Here is a 22223-nt window from a genome sequence, read left to right on the forward strand (position 1 = left end):
AGCTACTGGCCAATCACCTAGACACTGAGAGAAGTAATCAGTCATGTTTGTAGATGTATGACCAGGGTAAAGGTATGTGATAGAAGCTTGGTACATCTAGTCCAACAGTCCAATACATCCTCAGGCTGGACTTTGGTCTTAGTAGGAATATCCCAGTGGTCCTTGCATGGTCAGTTCAACAACGATCTGTATTTAAATCAGCAGACATGCTATACACATCCTGTGTGAACGTTGAAACATCAGATTTTCACACCGTTTCATCAACAACAGATGGTTTCTATAGATTCTTTACATCCTTTACATGCTAAAATAGCTGTGTTTGATTTAGTATCAGGGATAGCTTGACTTGATGGAAAGGGAAAGGAAAGGAAAAGGTGGATACCTAGTCAGTTGTACAACTGAATGCCTTCAATTGAAATGTGTCCTCCGCATTTAACCCAACCCCTCTGAATCAGAGAGGTGTGTGGGGCTGCCTTTATCGACATCCACGTCTTCAGCGCCCAGGGAACAGTGGGTTAACTGCTTTGCTCAGGGGCAGAATGACAGCTTTTTACCTTGTCAGCTCGGGGATTCGATCCAGCAACCTGATACACTCTTAGAAATAAAAGTGCTATTGTAACGGATGTGAAATGGCTATCTAGTTAGCGGTGGTGCCCGCTAATAGCCTTTCAATCGGTGACGTCACTTGCTCTAAGACCTTGAAGTAGTGGTTCCCCTTGCTCTGCAAGGGCCGCGGCTTTTGTGGAGCGATGGGTAACGATGCTTCGTGGGTGACCGTTGTTGATGTGTGCAGAGGGTCCCTGGTTCGCGCCCGGGTCGGGGCGAGGGGACGGACTAAAGTTAAACTGTTACACTATCTAGAAACTTAAAGGTTTCTTCGGCTGTCCCCATAGGATAACCCTTTGAAGAACCATTTTTAATTGCAGGTCGAACCCTTTTCGGTTCCATGTAGAACCCTTTCTATAGAGGGTTCTACATGGAACCAAGAAGGGTTCTACCTGGAACCAAAAAGAGTTCTCCTATAGGGACAGCCAAAGAACCCTTTTGGAACTATTTTTTTCTAAGAGTGTAGCCTTCCTTAAAAAAGGGCTATTTGCATTTTTAGATGATTGACTTCAATGTCACTCGATTGATGAAGTGCTCAATTAAACAGTTTTTTGACGAAATTGCTTGAACAATTACATAGGAGATAATTAGCTTTTATTTGATCAATCTCACTTTCCATCAGTTCCACTTGCATGGTTCTGAGGGTATTTGTAGTAATTAGTGATCCTGCTTGGTGTGCCTACTTAAAGTCAAGTCAGACGTTTACCTCATTCTGGAGAACGTGCTGTACATGTCTGAGAAAATGGCCAAAGAGATTAATACTAGTCAATAATATTTGATAAAGCATACAGTATTGCTTGAATTTTTTCCTGGAAGACATTGTTGTCCTTTTTTTTAATGGCATATTGTTCATATCACTACCATATTATATGTGTGTCTCTGTTGTGTATATATGCTTCTTAAAGAACATTTTAGCCCAGAATTTGTAAAAGAGGCCTTAGGGATTGATATACTTTGGCCAATTAGCTTCAGATCACTGATGTGTTGACCATTTCAGGGAAAGCAGATAAGAGTTTGTTTTTAGAATAACTGGTCCAAAGAACATGCGTTGATGTTTGATAACATTTACGGTTAGTGTGATATCAGATGGACTGTACAGCCTGGAAGCACCACAACAACCCTAGACCCCCTGCCTATACATGACTAGTCAGAAATATCAACGTGTCTGTCTCTTGTTCCGTTCTGTCCTTCTTAGACAGCCTCTCTCCTCTCCTCTCCTCTCCTCTCCTCTCCTCTCCTCTCCTCTCCTCTCCTCTCCTCTCCTCTCCTCTCCTCTCCTCTCCTCTCCTCTCCTCTCCTCTCCTCTCCTCTCCTCTCTCCTCTCCTCTCCTCTCCTCTCCTCTCCTCTCCTCTCCTCTCCTCTCCTCTCCTCTCCTCTCCTCTCCTCTCCTCTCCTCTCCTCTCCCCTGCCCTTCCCTCTCCTCTCCTCTCCTCTTCCCTCCCCTGCCCTCTCCTCTCCTCTCCTCTTCCCTCCCCTGCCCTCTCCTCTTCCCTCTCCTCTTCCCTCCCCTGCCCTCTCTCTCTCGTTCTCTCTTTACCTGGTGAAGTGGCAAAACTATTTTGAAACGCGTGTTCTAACAGCTTTAAATGTATTATCATCAGGATATAAATCACGTCGGTTAGACATATTTAGGACTGGGCTGTCTGATCTGACAGTCCCCTTGTCCTTGGTGTCTAGTCTGGACAGACAGTTGGCTTGTTCCTGTGTCTTCTCTTCTGGCTTGCCAGGCAGTGGGTTGTGTAACCATCCGGGGGCATCAGTTCCACATGTAATTTCGTAGCTACACTTATCAGCATAATCACAGAGAGAGGCTGCCCGCCGGATCGGATCGCCTCGCTAGCCCACCGGTCAAACAGACAGAGAGGAGGAATCAGAAACAGATAATGAAGTTAAAGGATGGATTGTTTTGATGTGCAGCTCTTAGACAGCTCTTTCTCTGATGAATAGGATGGGTGTTATTTTGATTGATTTGATTTAACCTTTATTTAACTAGGCAAGTGAACATAGTATTAGGGAAAGGGGGATACCTAGTCAGTTAAGAACAAATTCTTATTTACAATGGCGGCCTACCAAAAGGCAAAAGGCCTCCTGCTGGGACGGGGCTGGGATTAAAAATACAAATATAGGATAAAACACACATCACAACAAGAGAGACACCACAACACTACATAAAGAGACCTAAGACAACAACATAGCATGGCAGTAACACATGACAACAACTTTGAGGGCTCCAGAAAGAGACAGCAGACAAAACATCAGGTCTTGGAGAGACAGAGGAGACCCTAAAGATCATGTTGTCTTGGATATGAGCTTCGTGGTGAGCATAATTCTGGCCTGGCTCTTTGTTGTCGGCTCCATGGAGTCCCACATCTCTCTCCCCAATGGCGGTGAGCCCTCGGCTGGGCTGTAACACTGAGCCTCAGGCCTGTTTCAAAGACTGGAGATGAAGAAACAAGCAGCCATCAACCCGCTCCTCAGGGAGCTATGATTACCGGGTTTTTAAACGCCGTGTTTTCAAAGCAGAAACAAACTATCTGTCATCTCGATGTAAACTTAAATTGTTTTAGGGCACCCTCTGATATTAGAATGAGATCAGATGTCCCATAATACTGTCCACTTGTGATGACTCATGTTTACTCCTTCCTCCTTACTCAGTTTAGAAGAAGAGGGGAAAAACACATGGCCGTTCTCATTAGAGGTCAATATTGGTCAATACCGTTGATCATTTAAACACTATGACCTCTGACCCCTGCTTCCCTTTGAGCAAGGCAGTGTCTTTAAATTGCACCCTATTCCCTTATATAGTGCACAGCTTTTGACCAAATCCCTATGGTCCCTGGACAAAAGTAGTGCACTATAAAGGGAATAGGGTGCCACTTGAGATGCAGAGCAGGAACGGGATGCTCCCTAATATCGCTGAGCTGGAAGTTGATCCAGATCCGCTGTCAGTCCGGTGGGACTCAGAGCAGGTGTGGCTCAGTATGCCTGTCCTGGGAAGATCCGAGGATGATCTGGGAATGAGGAGATAGATAGCAGGAAACAATATTTCTGTAGGGAAGGATGAGACACCATTTGTCTTCCTGCTGTCTCCCCTCTTTTATATATGTTCCGGTAAAGCACTTGAACCTTTGAGCGTCCCTTCAACTGAGAGTAGTAGTCAGAGTGCTTTGAGCGTCCCTTCAACTGAGAGTAGTAGTCAGAGTGCTTTGAGCGCCCCTTCAACTGAGAGTAGTAGTCAGAGTGCTTTGAGCGCCCCTTCAACTGAGAGTAGTAGTCAGAGTGCTTTGAGCGCCCCTTCAACTGAGAGTAGTAGTCAGAGTGCTTTGAGCGCCCCTTCAACTGAGAGTAGTAGTCAGAGTGCTTTGAGCGCCCCTTCAACTGAGAGTAGTAGTCAGAGTGCTTTGAGCGCCCCTTCAACTGAGAGTAGTAGTCAGAGTGCTTTGAGCGCCCCTTCAACTGAGAGTAGTAGTCAGAGTGCTTTGAGCGCCCCTTCAACTGAGAGTAGTAGTCAGAGTGCTTTGAGCGCCCCTTCAACTGAGAGTAGTAGTCAGAGTGCTTTGAGCGCCCCTTCAACTGAGAGTAGTAGTCAGAGTGCTTTGAGCGCCCCTTCAACTGAGAGTAGTAGTCAGAGTGCTTTGAGCGCCCCTTCAACTGAGAGTAGTAGTCAGAGTGCTTTGAGCGCCCCTTCAACTGAGAGTAGTAGTCAGAGTGCTTTGAGCGCCCCTTCAACTGAGAGTAGTAGTCAGAGTGCTTTGAGCGCCCCTTCAACTGAGAGTAGTAGTCAGAGTGCTTTGAGCGCCCCTTCAACTGAGAGTAGTAGTCAGAGTGCTTTGAGGGCCCCTTCAACTGAGAGTAGTAGTCAGAGTGCTTTGAGCGCCCCTTCAACTGAGAGTAGTAGTCAGAGTGCTTTGAGCGCCCCTTCAACTGAGAGTAGTAGTCAGAGTGCTTTGAGCGCCCCTTCAACTGAGAGTAGTAGTCAGAGTGCTTTGAGCGCCCCTTCAACTGAGAGTAGTAGTCAGAGTGCTTTGAGCGCCCCTTCAACTGAGAGTAGTAGTCAGAGTGCTTTGAGCGCCCCTTCAACTGAGAGTAGTAGTCAGAGTGCTTTGAGCGCCCCTTCAACTGAGAGTAGTAGTCAGAGTGCTTTGAGCGCCCCTTCAACTGAGAGTAGTAGTCAGAGTGCTTTGAGCGCCCCTTCAACTGAGAGTAGTAGTCAGAGTGCTTTGAGCGCCCCTTCAACTGAGAGTAGTAGTCAGAGTGCTTTGAGCGCCCCTTCAACTGAGAGTAGTAGTCAGAGTGCTTTGAGCGCCCCTTCAACTGAGAGTAGTAGTCAGAGTGCTTTGAGCGCCCCTTCAACTGAGAGTAGTAGTCAGAGTGCTTTGAGCGCCCCTTCAACTGAGAGTAGTAGTCAGAGTGCTTTGAGCGCCCCTTCAACTGAGAGTAGTAGTCAGAGTGCTTTGAGCGCCCCTTCAACTGAGAGTAGTAGTCAGAGTGCTTTGAGCGCCCCTTCAACTGAGAGTAGTAGTCAGAGTGCTTTGAGCGCCCCTTCAACTGAGAGTAGTAGTCAGAGTGCTTTGAGCGCCCCTTCAACTGAGAGTAGTAGTCAGAGTGCTTTGAGCGCCCCTTCAACTGAGAGTAGTAGTCAGAGTGCTTTGAGCGCCCCTTCAACTGAGAGTAGTAGTCAGAGTGCTTTGAGCGCCCCTTCAACTGAGAGTAGTAGTCAGAGTGCTTTGAGCGCCCCTTCAACTGAGAGTAGTAGTCAGAGTGCTTTGAGCGCCCCTTCAACTGAGAGTAGTAGTCAGAGTGCTTTGAGCGCCCCTTCAACTGAGAGTAGTAGTCAGAGTGCTTTGAGCGCCCCTTCAACTGAGAGTAGTAGTCAGAGTGCTTTGAGCGCCCCTTCAACTGAGAGTAGTAGTCAGAGTGCTTTGAGCGCCCCTTCAACTGAGAGTAGTAGTCAGAGTGCTTTGAGCGCCCCTTCAACTGAGAGTAGTAGTCAGAGTGCTTTGAGCGCCCCTTCAACTGAGAGTAGTAGTCAGAGTGCTTTGAGCGCCCCTTCAACTGAGAGTAGTAGTCAGAGTGCTTTGAGCGCCCCTTCAACTGAGAGTAGTAGTCAGAGTGCTTTGAGGGCCCCTTCAACTGAGAGTAGTAGTCAGAGTGCTTTGAGGGCCCCTTCAACTGAGAGTAGTAGTCAGAGTGCTTTGAGCGCCCCTTCAACTGAGAGTAGTAGTCAGAGTGCTTTGAGCGCCCCTTCAACTGAGAGTAGTAGTCAGAGTGCTTTGAGCGCCCCTTCAACTGAGAGTAGTAGTCAGAGTGCTTTGAGCGCCCCTTCAACTGAGAGTAGTAGTCAGAGTGCTTTGAGCGCCCCTTCAACTGAGAGTAGTAGTCAGAGTGCTTTGAGCGCCCCTTCAACTGAGAGTAGTAGTCAGAGTGCTTTGAGCGCCCCTTCAACTGAGAGTAGTAGTCAGAGTGCTTTGAGCGCCCCTTCAACTGAGAGTAGTAGTCAGAGTGCTTTGAGCGCCCCTTCAACTGAGAGTAGTAGTCAGAGTGCTTTGAGCGCCCCTTCAACTGAGAGTAGTAGTCAGAGTGCTTTGAGCGCCCCTTCAACTGAGAGTAGTAGTCAGAGTGCTTTGAGCGCCCCTTCAACTGAGAGTAGTAGTCAGAGTGCTTTGAGCGCCCCTTCAACTGAGAGTAGTAGTCAGAGTGCTTTGAGCGCCCCTTCAACTGAGAGTAGTAGTCAGAGTGCTTTGAGCGCCCCTTCAACTGAGAGTAGTAGTCAGAGTGCTTTGAGCGCCCCTTCAACTGAGAGTAGTAGTCAGAGTGCTTTGAGCGCCCCTTCAACTGAGAGTAGTAGTCAGAGTGCTTTGAGCGCCCCTTCAACTGAGAGTAGTAGTCAGAGTGCTTTGAGCGCCCCTTCAACTGAGAGTAGTAGTCAGAGTGCTTTGAGCGCCCCTTCAACTGAGAGTAGTAGTCAGAGTGCTTTGAGCGCCCCTTCAACTGAGAGTAGTAGTCAGAGTGCTTTGAGCGCCCCTTCAACTGAGAGTAGTAGTCAGAGTGCTTTGAGCGCCCCTTCAACTGAGAGTAGTAGTCAGAGTGCTTTGAGCGCCCCTTCAACTGAGAGTAGTAGTCAGAGTGCTTTGAGCGCCCCTTCAACTGAGAGTAGTAGTCAGAGTGCTTTGAGCGCCCCTTCAACTGAGAGTAGTAGTCAGAGTGCTTTGAGCGCCCCTTCAACTGAGAGTAGTAGTCAGAGTGCTTTGAGCGCCCCTTCAACTGAGAGTAGTAGTCAGAGTGCTTTGAGCGCCCCTTCAACTGAGAGTAGTAGTCAGAGTGCTTTGAGCGCCCCTTCAACTGAGAGTAGTAGTCAGAGTGCTTTGAGCGCCCCTTCAACTGAGAGTAGTAGTCAGAGTGCTTTGAGCGCCCCTTCAACTGAGAGTAGTAGTCAGAGTGCTTTGAGGGCCCCTTCAACTGAGAGTAGTAGTCAGAGTGCTTTGAGGGCCCCTTCAACTGAGAGTAGTAGTCAGAGTGCTTTGAGCGCCCCTTCAACTGAGAGTAGTAGTCAGAGTGCTTTGAGCGCCCCTTCAACTGAGAGTAGTAGTCAGAGTGCTTTGAGCGCCCCTTCAACTGAGAGTAGTAGTCAGAGTGCTTTGAGCGCCCCTTCAACTGAGAGTAGTAGTCAGAGTGCTTTGAGCGCCCCTTCAACTGAGAGTAGTAGTCAGAGTGCTTTGAGCGCCCCTTCAACTGAGAGTAGTAGTCAGAGTGCTTTGAGCGCCCCTTCAACTGAGAGTAGTAGTCAGAGTGCTTTGAGCGCCCCTTCAACTGAGAGTAGTAGTCAGAGTGCTTTGAGCGCCCCTTCAACTGAGAGTAGTAGTCAGAGTGCTTTGAGCGCCCCTTCAACTGAGAGTAGTAGTCAGAGTGCTTTGAGCGCCCCTTCAACTGAGAGTAGTAGTCAGAGTGCTTTGAGCGCCCCTTCAACTGAGAGTAGTAGTCAGAGTGCTTTGAGCGCCCCTTCAACTGAGAGTAGTAGTCAGAGTGCTTTGAGCGCCCCTTCAACTGAGAGTAGTAGTCAGAGTGCTTTGAGCGCCCCTTCAACTGAGAGTAGTAGTCAGAGTGCTTTGAGCGCCCCTTCAACTGAGAGTAGTAGTCAGAGTGCTTTGAGCGCCCCTTCAACTGAGAGTAGTAGTCAGAGTGCTTTGAGCGCCCCTTCAACTGAGAGTAGTAGTCAGAGTGCTTTGAGGGCCCCTTCAACTGAGAGTAGTAGTCAGAGTGCTTTGAGGGCCCCTTCAACTGAGAGTAGTAGTCAGAGTGCTTTGAGCGCCCCTTCAACTGAGAGTAGTAGTCAGAGTGCTTTGAGCGCCCCTTCAACTGAGAGTAGTAGTCAGAGTGCTTTGAGCGCCCCTTCAACTGAGAGTAGTAGTCAGAGTGCTTTGAGCGCCCCTTCAACTGAGAGTAGTAGTCAGAGTGCTTTGAGGGGAATGGCTCCCAAGAGGGTTGACAAAGTCTGTTATTAAAACCTCTAGCTGCCAAGGTCTTTGAAGGAGTGTGAGAGAGTGTGTGTGTGTGCATGCATGCGTGCTTTTGTGCATGTTAAGAGTAGAACATATTTTCTCAGGTACTCCAAACCCTGAGTCCTTCATTCTTCCCTCGTGATTCTGTTAGCTAGATGATTGAATGGATACAGAACAAATGGTGATCATAGTATGTTGAGATAAAAGCTTTGAACTTTGCTTCTCATTCTTAAGTTGTTTGATTTAGTGAGCAGTAACAGTAAGCTTGTGGAATGGTTAGTTCCATGATGAATGTATAGATGCTGTGACTGGGTTTTAACACCTCAGGAACCAAATTGAACCAAGTTGTCTCTGTCGTGACCCAGTATTCACATCGCGAAAAATAATCGCCAAAATACAATCTGGAAAACTATTTTTAATGCTATATTGATATTAAATGTGGCAATTATATGACAAGTGAACAACATTCCCACCTCATTCATTGTCAGTAATTACATTTTGCCCATATTCATGTTAATAATCTCACTGGCTTGAGACCACAAAATCAACCAAAATACTGCTGCTGATAGCTCTTTATTGAAAATACTGTGATTGAAGAAAAGTTGTTGAGATTATTTTAAAAAGTTGAGTTCATTATCATTTCTACACACTTTCTACCTGATTGAAGTGGTTTAAGTTCAGACTGGAGTAAATGGTGTGTAGATGACTGACTGTTGGGTGTTGTCAGAATCCTGTCCTCCCTTAGAGCAGGTGACTCCCCTCGCTCTTCTCAGGGTCAGACAGGGACTGTTCATGTGTTGAGTCTGTCCTAGCTGAGTCATAGCCTGGGTGGATCCACCATACAAACACAGCACTCTGGGGGCTGACCAGGGAAAAGAGAATACTGTGGGTAGCCTGCAATATAGCCTTATACTGTATGTTTCCTAATAAGGCATGTCTATCTTCCTATCTTTTTCTTTGTGTTTTATGAGGTATCTATGCTGTGGACAGTTTGGTCATAAATCTGGGTCTAAATTAAGTTGGGTGTGTTGTTGGAGTGTGTGTGGTCTGTGTGTTACACATGTCATCCTCCACACCACTGTCTTGTTAAGTATGTGGATGCTTCCAGATTCTACACCCTTTTCCAGAATTACACACTTTCAGACTCCCCGTCGTTGATTTAAAAGCATAGGGTTGGTGTAAGCATTGGCCATGTGAAAGTGTGCAAAGGACACTACGGTAGAAGCTTGTAGAATCGGGACTCAGCCTTAGTGTGTGTGTGTGTTCTCCAGGCGTGGCGTACTCCACCTCCATGAGAGCAGGGGGATCCAGGACCTGGGCATGCCTCGCTGGGAGCTGGTCCTCTGTCTGGTGGCTGTGGTCTTTCTTCTCTACTTCAGTCTCTGGAAGGGTGTCAAGTCCTCCGGCAAGGTACTGTTGAGACACTGTGCTGTACCCTACCGCTTAGGACAGCACACACTCCTACTGTAGTACAACACACACTCCTACTGTAATACAACACACACTGCTACTGTAATACAACACACACTCCTACTGTAGTACAACACACACCCCTACTGTAATACAACACACACTCCTACTGTAATACAACACACACTCCTACTGTAATACAACACACACTCCTACTCTAATACAACACACTCCTACTGTAATACAACACACTCCTACTGTAATACAACACACACTCCTACTGTAGTACAACACACACTCCTACTGTAGTACAACACACACTCCTACTGTAGTACAACACACACTCCTACTGTAATACAACACACACTCCTACTCTAATACAACACACTCCTACTGTAATACAACACACACTCCTACTGTAGTACAACACACACTCCTACTGTAATACAACACACACTCCTACTGTAGTACAACACACACTCCTACTGTAGTACAACACACACAACTACTGTAATACAACACACACTCCTACTGTAATACAACACACACACTCCTACTGTAATATAACACACACTCCTACTGTAGTACAACACACACTCCTACTGTAGTACAACACACACAACTACTGTAATACAACACACACTCCTACTGTAATACAACACACACACTCCTACTGTAGTACAACACACACTCCTACTGTAGTACAACACACACACTCCTACTGTAATATAACACACACTCCTACTGTAGTACAACACACACTCCTACTGTAGTACAACACACACTCCTACTGTAATACAACACACACACTCCTACTGTAATATAACACACACTCCTACTGTAGTACAACACACACTCCTACTGTAATACAACACACACTCCTACTGTCATTCTGCTCTTTAGCAAGGCAGTTAACCCCCAACAACAACTGCTCCCCGGGCGCCGATGACCTTGATTAAAGCAGCCCCCTGCACCTCTCTGATTCAGAGGGGTTGTGTTAAATGCGGAAAGACACATTTCGGTATCCCCCTTCCCTTTCCCTAGTATAGCACTTACTCCTACTGTACACAAAATGAACTGTGGTTGTGCTACACTACCTTGAGAAATAAAATCTATAAACAGTAACCTGAGTGTGACAATAACCAGTCTCTGAGTTGACAGATCTAAGCCCTGTTTAGTACGGCTTGGTGCGTGAGTCTACACACATCTGAAAAAGAACATCTATACGATAACCAAAGCTGACAGACCAGGGAGAATACAACAATTCACATGATGTCTGCATGTCATAGGACATGATCTCACAGCAATAATGAGTCATCTGTAATGTTATGTTGTCCAGGTGGTGTATTGAACACTACTGTTGTCATGTAGCTAATGTTCTGTGTTGTGTTGTGTCCAGGTGGTGTATTGAACACTACTGTTGTCATGTAGCTAATGTTCTGTGTTGTGTTGTGTCCAGGTGGTGTATTGAACACTACTGTTGTCATGTAGCTAATGTTCTGTGTTGTGTTGTGTCCAGGTGGTGTATTGAACACTACTGTTGTCATGTAGCTAATGTTCTGTGTTGTGTTGTGTCCAGGTGGTGTATTGAACACTACTGTTGTCATGTAGCTAATGTTCTGTGTTGTGTTGTGTCCAGGTGGTGTATTGGACACTACTGTTGTCATGTAGCTAATGTTCTGTGTTGTGTTGTGTCCAGGTGGTGTATTGAACACTACTGTTGTCATGTAGCTAATGTTCTGTGTTGTGTTGTGTCCAGGTGGTGTACATCACGGCCACAATGCCCTATGTGGTGCTGTTCGTCCTGCTGATCAGAGGCATCACTCTGCCAGGGGCTATGGACGGCATACGGGCCTACCTCCACATCGACTTTAAACAACTCAACGACCCCAAGGTCAGACAGGTCTTTAGAGTACAATACAATGTGTTACTGATATTAGGGATGCAATATTTCCAATAACTTACAAAATTCCCAGGATCCCGGAATCAAGAGAGAATTAACTAGAAATCCGGGATCCACCGAACAGGATTTCTTAAAACCTGGGAATTTTGAAAAAGATACAAGAATTTGTAAACCCTTTTACTGGGAGACATAGCCTCAGAGTGCAGGACAGTGTTACTGCTAGAGCTCCCATAGTCACGTCCAATATGGAAATAAATGTAATTAACAAATTTAGAAACCAAAACATGTGTTAGCTGTTCTTGTAAACAAAGTGGAGGGAAAAAATATAGGAATAAAATATGCCATATTCAATATAAAACTCAGTAAATTAACGGTAAGGAGCTCTTTTTGAAAATATGGCCGAGGAATTATATCAGAGACGAGATTATTTAGAGCCAATAGTCAGTAGATAGTCAGTACTCAGGAGAGATTCTGTCAAATGTAGTGCTCTTCTCTGTATTGTATTGTAATGCCATGGGCTCTTTGATGACAAATATATATATATTTTCAAGGAGTGGGGCAGTTTCTTACTTTCTTTGCTTGATTGAAGAGATAGTAAAGTGTTGGAAAGACAGGGGGGATAGGGGAAGGGTGAGTCAAAGGGCAGTGGGCCGGGGTCAGAGGCTGTCACCGCTGGATCACACAGGCCACAAGGACAAATCTTTGAGAGCAACACATAAAGTATTGTTCTATGTTCCTGCTGTAGGTGTGGATTGATGCTGCTACCCAGATCTTCTATTCATTGGGAGCTGGCTTTGGAGTGCTCATTGCATTTGCCAGCTACAATAAATTTGACAACAACTGTTACAGGTAAGACGTATCACTGTGTTGATATCATGGTCCTGTCCTCAGTGCTTCTCTATCATGACCTTACAAGGCTTACATGACCTTCTATAACCCATAACCAGGCAACGAGATAGAACAGATCCTGTGCTTTGTTTAGTTCTCTTAAGGTTTGTCTTTCCTGTTTTAACTGGACAGAAAGGTGATGTGTATCAGGCAGTGGACCTTCTGGCTTGGAGCTAACAGGATAAGTGCAGGCCATGCTAGGCCAGATGATGGCTATAGCCATAGGCAGAGTTACCTTTCCTGCCATTCTGTCGTCCTCTAAACCCCTCACAGAGAAACAGACATTAGACTGTGCGGTCTGCTGATCCTTGTCATCACTAATAGGTTCCTGTGAAAGTGGAGAGGTGGGTGCTGCTATCAGACCCATTCTGCTGTGTGTAGATATATGGTCTCTTTTGTATTCCAGCTGTGTTTGTGTATGTATAGGTCAGTAGGTGTCTCGCTGGCTGCAGTGGTAACAGTACAGTAATGTTTGTCCATGGACCATTGTCCACCCATTCTATAGACCAATTTCCCGGCCGCATCATGAAAAGTTGCATGCGCAGGTTTGCACCAGAAAATGGGCTTGTTTACATTGAAGTGACCACATCCAACTTCAGACGGAGCTCATGTATTCAGATGGTTATCATCTACAACATCACAGATGTCATCAGAGGATTGATTACCTAGCAAACTATCAAGCCAGCAAGGCAAGGTAAAATATCACAAATAGAGCTAGATAAAGACAGAAGAATAATATACTTGTTGAACACAGCTAATTAGCTATAGCCATCAGTCTTGTGTGTTTTTATGGTCATCACTCACTCACTGCTAAGTTTGTCAAGGTGTATAGCTATCTGCTACAAATCTGTAGGAAACGTTGTGAATTTCCCACCAAAGAAACATATGGTTCTCAGAACAGTGTGATAACTGGGTGTCCTGCATCATTCACAGAACATTGTGGGAAGGTTGTATGCAAAATGACTATAGGACTACCACGCTCTCAACAAGCTCTCGGAAACATATGGTTCTCAGAACGTTATGTGTTAGCTGGGTAGTGTTATTGTAGTGTGACGCTGTACAGCCAATTTCCCACTCTTATAGATTACTTGTCCTGATCTAAACACGCCCCCCCCAACACAGCTGAAGGCCTCATGTGTGCTCAGCTGGGCCATATTTGGGAGCTGAGAGGCTGAATGAGGACTTGTGAAAGTTGGCTGTTACTTCCGTAGATATTCTCAAAGGACATCTGAGTGGCTAGCAGCTGGTTGTATTATTCTCCATATTGTACACAGCTGGGACGGTTGAGGTCAGACTGTGGTCCATGTTCTCTCTGTCTGTCTGCTGACTGAACGTGGGTTGATGTCTGCTGACTGAACGTGGGTTACTGACCACAAACAGTCTTCAGGCTTTCACCTAGTTTGATTTCCAGGTGGGCCTCAAAGGCTCTCAAACAACATCCAGTCCCTCTGCCATCAAAATGGTTAATTCAAACCAATACAACATTAAACTCTTTAAAGGGGCAATCAGCAGTTGATGTATCCATTTTTGGACATATTAATTAATGATATGTACTCATTGATTCTTGAAGAATATAACTTATAAATGCCTCATGAGCTTAGTTCAACTGTCGTACCCCAACAGAACCCAAAATATAAGCTTTGTTTTACTCCAAAGTTTGTAAACAAAGTAAATGTAAACAAACACTATATACACTATACGTTTGATATCGTGGATGGTCAGTCCTTGAATCCATAGCTCTGTCTATGAATTTGAGAGAGGTTACATTTCTCCAGTCGCATCCCACAGCTTCTTACCAAAACAGGGGTGGGGGGGTGGGACTCTTTTTTATTGTTTCTGTGATGTGGTGAGGTTGAACCCAGGTGCATAGAAGAGACCAGATGAGGAATCAGTGGTTAAGGATAAACATAAATACTTTACTGAGAAACAGTAGCCGCAGGATCATAGTACACTAAGTCTCAAAATCACACAATAAACAAACACACACTGTAAACAATTCAAGCTTCTGCAAAGAAACCACAAAAAACACACCTCTTTTAACAAGGACACAATCATGAAATAATAAGACACACCTGAGTCCAATAAAAGTCTCTAGGGCGGTCTCTGCTGCCCTCTGGTGCCAGGAGGAACCATGACAGCCATGATGACCACCACGTAGTTGTTTGAATTCTCTAACAAGACCCGGATCCAGGATGTCCCGGGCAGGCACCCACGCCTGCTTCTCGATACCGTAGCCCTCCCAGTCCACCAGGTACTGCAGGGCAGAGGTGGGACCAAGTCATTGTTTTACAAGTCACAAGTAAGTCTCAGGTCTTAGCACTCAAGTCCCAAGTCAAGTCCCAAGTCAAGACAGGCAAGTATCAAGTCAAGTCTCAAGTCCTAAACTTTGAGTTTCGAGTCCTAAACAAGTCATAATGTGCTCTTCACCAAATGTAATACCATTTCATATTTTTAACAAGAGTAATAGTTAGTATATTACATTTACGCAAATCATGAATCCTTTAAAAAATATCTATATATTTATTACTTTCCAAATAAACGTTATATTTCCATGGAAATACATGGGTAGCCATGAGAAAGACCCCCCCACCCCCCCAATAGTGATCGAGGATCACTATGGGGCGCAATCGGTCGATGTAGGCTTGTACACAATCGCCCAACCTTAACACACACACACACACACATACACATACACACACGCATACACACACACACACACACGCACACACACACACACACACACACGCACGCACGCACGCACGCACGCACGCACGCACACACACACACACACACACACACACACACACACACACACACACACACACACACACACACACACACACACACACACACACACACTCTCTCTCTCTGTGTGGTTACAGTAGGCTAACGTGTGTCAATGGTTTTAGGAACAGCAGTAACATCAGGCAGGATTTAGGCTACCATCTGGCTAACGAATTGTAGATCAATCTTAGGTGCAATGATCACGTTCCCGCACTGACTGACTGTGTGGAGGCTCATTGATTTAACGTTACATTAGCCTAGATGCTACACTAGTAAATTGATAAATTATATAGCTGTCGGCTATATTAGCCACGACTTACCGTTCTTTGTGCAGCTTCAAATGTCGAACAAAGTTGGAAATTGTTGCGCCTCCGTCTGTAATTTTCTTCACGAATGTTTTGCAAGTTGCAATCCGTTTTTTGTTGATACAGCGTCGTATTTATATCCGAAAATATTAATTTTGGGTATCATCTTTCCAAGGGCTCCATCTGAATTCACCCGCCGACGTTCCTCTGCACTGCCACGCACAACTTTTTCTCAGCTGGCACAATTTGATTGGCTGCTGTCCGAATCAAACTGTAATCCATTAAATGAAGAGTTGATGCGCTGCACACTTTTTTTAATAGCATACATTTTTATATTTGGTCTTGGGGAGGGTATCAAGTCAGGTCGAGTCAAAAGGCTAAAGTCCAAGGCAAGTCACAAGTCATCGGTGTTAAAGTCAAAGTCGAGTTCCAAGTCATCATATTTGTGACTCGAGTCCAAGTCATGTGACTCGAGTCCACACCTCTGCTGCAGGGTCCCTCGGACTCAACGAGCCTCCAACAGACACTGGACCATGTAAGGCGGGCGGCCATTCATAAGTTGAGGGGGCGGAGGAGCAGGTGTCAGGGGAGAGAAAGCTTGAGACGGGAGACATGAAAGTACGGACAGACTCTCATGGACCTGAGAAGATGATAGGTGACCGGGTTGATGCGACTCAGGATATTGAATGGTCCTATGTAGCGTGGATCGAGCTTCCGCGAGTCCAACTTTAAGGGAAGATCACAGGTGGACAGCCACACCCATTGAACCGGTCGGAGGAGTCGAAGAGGTCTTCAGTGCCGGTTTGCCTGATGTTGGTGTTGGGCAGAGGAGTGGAGCAAGGAGGATCGCGCTCTGATCCAGATGCGATGACATCGTCGAATGAACGCCTCGGCTGATGGCACCTCCGCTTCGGCCTCTTGTTCATGAAATAGGGGGAGGTCGAACCCGAACTGACACTCAAATGGCGAGTTCAGCAGTGTGTTATGAGCATACTCTGCTCAGATGAGGAACTTGCTCCAGTTGCTGGCCTGAGTGGAGACAAAGCAGCGGAGGAACCTCTCCAGCTCCTGGTTGGCCCGCTCAGTTTGCCCATTCAACTGAGGGTGGAATCCCGAGAAGAGACTCGCCAAAGGCCTTACAATACCATACGGCAAACTGGGGCCCACGATCTGAGACAATGTTCGGGGGAACTCCGTGTAGTTGAAAGACATGGATAATCACGAGATCAGCGGTCTACTTCACTGAAGGCATCTTGGGTAAGGCGATGAAATGGGCTGCCTTGGAGAACCGATCGACCACCACCAGGATAGTGGTAAGCCCTTGAGATGGAGTTAACCCTGTAATAAAATCTACAGACAGATGTGACCAGGGCCGGCTGGGGATGGGTAGAGGTTGGATCAACCCGGCCGGTCGCTGACGTGATGACTTGCTTTGGGCACAGATGGAACAGGCCGCAACAAAGGATCTCACATCCTCCATCATGTTGGGCCACCAGAATTTCCACCTCAGGAACTCCAGTGTCCGATTAACCCTTTGATGCCCAGTTCATTTAGAGGAGTGTCCCCATTGTAGTACTTGGGACCGGGCTGATCGCCGGGGTCAGGTTCTCGGGTCTGGGCTTGTCGGACCGTGGTCTCAATACTCCATATCACAGGGGCCACAATGCGTGAGCTGGGAATGATGGGCTCGGGATCCCTCAACTCGTTGGAGATATCATGTTGGAGCGACAGGGCATCTGCCTTCTGATTCTTGGATCCCGGGCGATAGGCTAGTGTAAAATCAAACATATTAAAAAACAGAGCCCACCTAGCCTGGCGAGCGTTCAACCTCTTGGCTTCTTGAATGGAGACCAAGTTCTTATGGTCTGTCCAGATCACGAAAGGATGAGGTGCCCTCTCCAACCAGTGTCTACACCCCTCAAGAGCCCACTTAACTGCCAAGAGCTCCCGGTTGCCTACATCGTAGTTGCGTTCCGCTGGCACGAACCGTTTGTAGAAAAAGGGGCATGGGTGCAGTTTCTTGTCCTACTTGTTCCGCAGTGAAATGGCCGCCCCTGCTCCGGTGTCCGAGACGTCCACCTCCACCACAAAGGGACGAGTCGAATCAGGATGAACGAGGATGGGTCCAGAGGTGAAACGTCCATTGAGCTCCATGAATGCCCTGTCATCCTCGGGGTCCAGCAAAAACGGGTCTGGGACTTGCGGGTTAGGACCGTGAGAGGCTCTGCACCCGCACCAAAGTTGTATGTAAAACGCCTGTAAAAATTGGAAAACCCAAGGAACCCCTGGACCTGCTTGAGTGAGGTGGGACGGGGCCAGTTTGCGACCGCCTCAATCTTTACGGGGTCCATTTGGGTGCCTGTGATAGAGATAATGTGACCGGGGAAGGAATCCTGGGATATGTGGAACTCACACTTCTCTATCTTGACATATAGTTGACTCAAGGACTTGGTGGACATGCAGTATGTGTCTGGAAGGGTCTTGGAGAAAATCAAGATGTCGTTGAGGTTAACAAAGACGAACCGATTCAACATATCCCTCAGGGTGTCATTGACCAATGCTTGAAAGACTGCCGGTGAGTTCGATAATCTGAAGGGCATGACTAAATACTCATAGTGGCCACTAGGGGTATTAAAGGCTGTCTTCCATTCATCCCCCTCCCTGATTCTCACCAGATTGTAAGCGTTGCGGAGGTCTAGTTTGGTGAAGAATTGGGCCCCTTGGACCAACTCCAATGCGGAGGTCATCAGGGATAGGGGGTAACAATTCTTGATTGTAATCTGGTTCAGCCCTCTGTAGGCGAAGCAGGGATGCAGGCCTCCATCCTTCTTACATCCACCAGCAGGGGATGTAGAGGGGCGATTGAAACCTGCCTCCAGCGATTCCCGGATGTAATTGTCCATGACTGCTGCTTCAGGGGTCGAGAGGGAATACAGACGACCCCGGGGAGCCTTTGTGCATGCGCCTGTCACGCTCCTGTGGGCTCAGACGTGTGCGACCCAGCTGCATGGGATCCTCCATGCTGGGCTCGGTGGCCTTGGGGGTGCTCAGGAAACCGGAATTCTGGAGTGGTGTCAAAAGGGTGCTGTCTCCCCCGTTCCCGGTTGTCAAACCTGATTGCCAGTGTTTTCAGGAACTCGAGGTCCTCTCCCAGTTCCCGAGTGGGCAGCTCATCTTTGATGGAGTTAGACAGACCCTGGTGGAAAGCGGTAACCAGTGCCTCCGTATTCCAACCACTCTCGGCGGCGAGGATGCGGAACTCAATGGCCCCTTGGCGGAGGTTGAACAGTTGGCTGTCCACTTCTCGTCCGGCAGACTGGGTGGTTGAAGACTCGTTGCAGCTTGGCAGTGAAGGCTACTACGGCTCTGCAAGATGGTGGCTGCTGTTCCCACACCGCCATTGCCCACGCCAGGGCCTTGCCCGAGAGTAGAGAGATGATGTAGGTGATCATGGACCGATCGGTGTGGAATGAGGAGGACTGTAGCCCGAACACCAGAGTACACTGAGTGAGAAACCCCTTGCATCCTCCCGGGTGACCGTCATACCGCTCAGGGGCTGGGATCTTGGGCTCCCGGTGCAGGTTCCCTGGATGAACCACAACGACGTCTGTAGCACTGGGCGATGAGACCTGGGCATTGGCTCCTCCTGGGTTGGGGGCGTGCCATGGTTGGAGGGACTCAGCAAGTGCCCGAAGGTTCCCGGAGATTTGGGAGACCTGTTCTTGCTGCCGTCCTAACAGTGCTCCTTGGTGGGCTACCACGTTCCGGATCTGGGAGATCTCTGCTGGGTCCACGTTGTGGCAGAAGCTTGCTGTGATGTGGTGAGGTTGGACCCAGGGCTTGGTGGTGGGGTGTGGGGTTACGGCCCCTTCGTTATCCTGTATTCTAATACCTTGACAAGACCCTCAAGACAAGACCCTAAAGACAGACCCTCAAGACAGACCCTCAAGACAAGACCCTCAAGACAAGACCCTCAAGACAAGACCCTCAAGACAAGACCCAAGATATGGTTCCAATAGAAATGTTGGTTTAGATTGACTATGGTTCAAGGAAGCAACAGGAAGTCCAATAGTCGAAGTGTTAATATGGTGGGTTTATTATTGTTCTAAAACCTGTCCTGGTACTATCATGGTAGCTTTATTTTTCTAAACATGTTTTATGTGTGTGTGTTCTCTTCCCAACAGGGATGCTATCCTGACCAGCACAGTGAACTGTGTCACCAGCTTCTTTTCAGGGTTTGCCATCTTCTCTGTGCTCGGCTACATGGCCTACAAACACGGAGTCAGGATAGAGGACGTGGCCACCGAAGGTGAAAGGAACCCTACTAGATATGCATGCATGCACGCACGCACACACACACACACACACACACACACACACACACACACACACACACACACACACACACACACACACACACACACACACACACACACACACACACATACACACATACACACATACACACATACACACATGTACACATGTACACACACAGGAGGATGACATGCGTAACACACCCAGACCACACACATGCCAACAACACACCCAACTTCATTTAGAACCAGATTCATGACCAAACTGTCCACAGCATAGATACCTCATAAAACACAAAGAAAAAGATAGGAAGATAGACATGCCTTATTAGGAAACATACAGTATAAGGCTATATCGCAGGCTACCCACAGTATTCTCTTTTCCCTGGCCAGCCCCCAGAGTGCTGTGTTTGTATGGTGGATCCACCCAGGCTATGACTCAGCTAGGACAGACTCAACACATGAACAGTCCCTGTCTGACCCTGAGAAGAGCGAGAGGAGTCACCTGCTCTAAGGGAGGACAGGATTCTGACAACACCCAGCAGTCAGTCATCTACACACCATTTAGAGAGTTTCAAACCCAGTCGAAACATCTATAAATTCATCATGGAACTAAACATTCCTCAAGCTTACTGTTACTGCTCACTGAATCAAACAACTTAAAGAAAAAATTCACCCATTTTGAATGTTATATCTTTTTTTGTGCATCTGTAAGCGATTTCATGTTTTCATGTATATCTGAGCTACTGCCATTCAAGCAGGCAGAAATACAGCTGGTATGACAAGTGATGCAAAAGTCATCATACCGGCTGTATTTCTGCCTGCTTGTACGGCAATAGCTCAGATACACATGAAAACATGAAATGATCCCGGGAATCGATCAAACATCGCTCAGTGATGCACAAAAATGATGTAACATTCAAAATGGGTGAATCATCCCTTTAAGAATGAGCAGCAACGTGCAATGCTTTTAATATAATTGATTGCAACAGTAGCTGAGAGGCTCTGGGGTTCAGATGGAATTTAAATACCAGAGAACATTTCAAACAGTTTTTTTAAGGGAAACAGTTTCCAAGAAGTCACATAAATACTGGCCTGCTGTGGAGAGGGGTTGGCAGACATACAAAAAGAATGGGATCTGTTAAAAATCTGCTTTGCTTTCTATTTCTTCTGTTTTCTACTTTCCACTGTCTCTAGCTGTCTGTCATTTCTTTGTCATCTTGTGTCCTCACTTCTGTCTTTCTCCATCCGCTCCTCCTTCTTTCACTTTCCTTTCCATTGATAAATCATCTCTTATTTCCTCTAAAACGACCTTGTGGACAGGGTCAAGCTCAGGACAAAGAAGTTATACATCAACATCCCACCCAACAATTTACTGTTTTATTTCAGCATCCCACCAAACAAGGCACCGTTTTATAGACTGATGGTAATCAGTTGGCTCTGGTATGTCCTATCACAAGTGTCTCTATCTGTGTATCTTTGTGTGAGTGCAGGTGCAGGACTGGTGTTCATCATCTATCCTGAGGCCATCTCCACCCTGCCTGGATCTACCTTCTGGGCCATAGTATTCTTCATCATGCTGCTGACTCTGGGCATCGACAGCTCTGTGAGTTACTGGCCCTCCTCAGGGTTGAATGACTGCATGCTATGTCCCACCACAGGGCACTGACCTTTTGTTTCTATCTTATGGTGGGTTTATCTGATCTATCTAGTGGATTTATAGTATGTGAAGATTAGAATACTATGTAATCTCCTCCAGTCTATCTATATCTGTCTCGCTGTCTCTGTCTCTCTGTTTCTCTCTCTCTCTCTCTCTCTTCTCTCTCCCTCTTCTGTCTCTCCCTGTCTCTCTCTCTCTCTCCCTCTCTCTCTCTCTCTCTCCCTGTCTCTCTCTCTCTGTCTCTCTCTCTTTCTGTCTCTCCCTGTCTCGCTCTCTCCCTGTCTCTCTCTCTCTGTCTCTCCCTCTCTCTCTCTCTCTCTCTCTCTGTCCCTCTCTCTGTCTCTCTCTGTCTCTCTCTTTCTCTCTCTGTCCCTCTCTCTGTCTTTCTCTTTCTCTGTCTCTCTCTGTCCCTCTCGCTGTCCCTCGCTCTGTCTCTCTCTGCATTATTCTACTTTCCCATGGTTGCAGTGAGTGCTCTAGGTATTGTCTAGACTAGAGGCAGTGTGGGAAGGCAGTTGTTTTGACTGTTACCCAATAACCATGAAGCATGAGGTGGAAAATCACATGCACCGCAACCTGAAACACAGGAAAACTTTGTTCACAGAGATTTACATTTTTCCTCATTCAATTTCTCAGTTACACAAGGTGATCGTTTACTGTAAATGATGAGAGAAAGGAAATTCCACAGTAGGGGAACATTTTATTTTACAGTAGTAGTCATGCCCAATGTAGCACTGCACTAAGAAAGCTAGGTCTGATCATTTATATTCTAGGCCAAAGGTATTCTGTTTGGGTGCGAAGACTTTGTGTGATTCTATTACATTGCTGCTGTAGGCACTACGGTTAATGTG

General features: G+C 46.8%; 1 protein-coding gene across 2 annotated transcripts in view; it reads left to right on the forward strand.

Moving 5' to 3' along the window:
* Positions 1-22223, forward strand: part of LOC139575811 (sodium-dependent noradrenaline transporter-like) — a 56477-nt gene that overhangs the window by 21523 nt on the left and 12731 nt on the right. For both annotated transcript variants that reach the window (XM_071401136.1, XM_071401137.1), the window contains exons 5-9: positions 9378-9516; positions 11276-11410; positions 12165-12268; positions 19581-19705; positions 21206-21318. In XM_071401136.1, the coding sequence (XP_071257237.1) occupies positions 9378-9516; positions 11276-11410; positions 12165-12268; positions 19581-19705; positions 21206-21318 (616 nt within the window). The remainder of the gene's footprint in view (positions 1-9377; positions 9517-11275; positions 11411-12164; positions 12269-19580; positions 19706-21205; positions 21319-22223) is intronic.

This window comes from Salvelinus alpinus, chromosome 5 (genome assembly GCF_045679555.1).
Source record: "Salvelinus alpinus chromosome 5, SLU_Salpinus.1, whole genome shotgun sequence".
NCBI classification, from domain to species: Eukaryota; Metazoa; Chordata; class Actinopteri; order Salmoniformes; family Salmonidae; genus Salvelinus; species Salvelinus alpinus.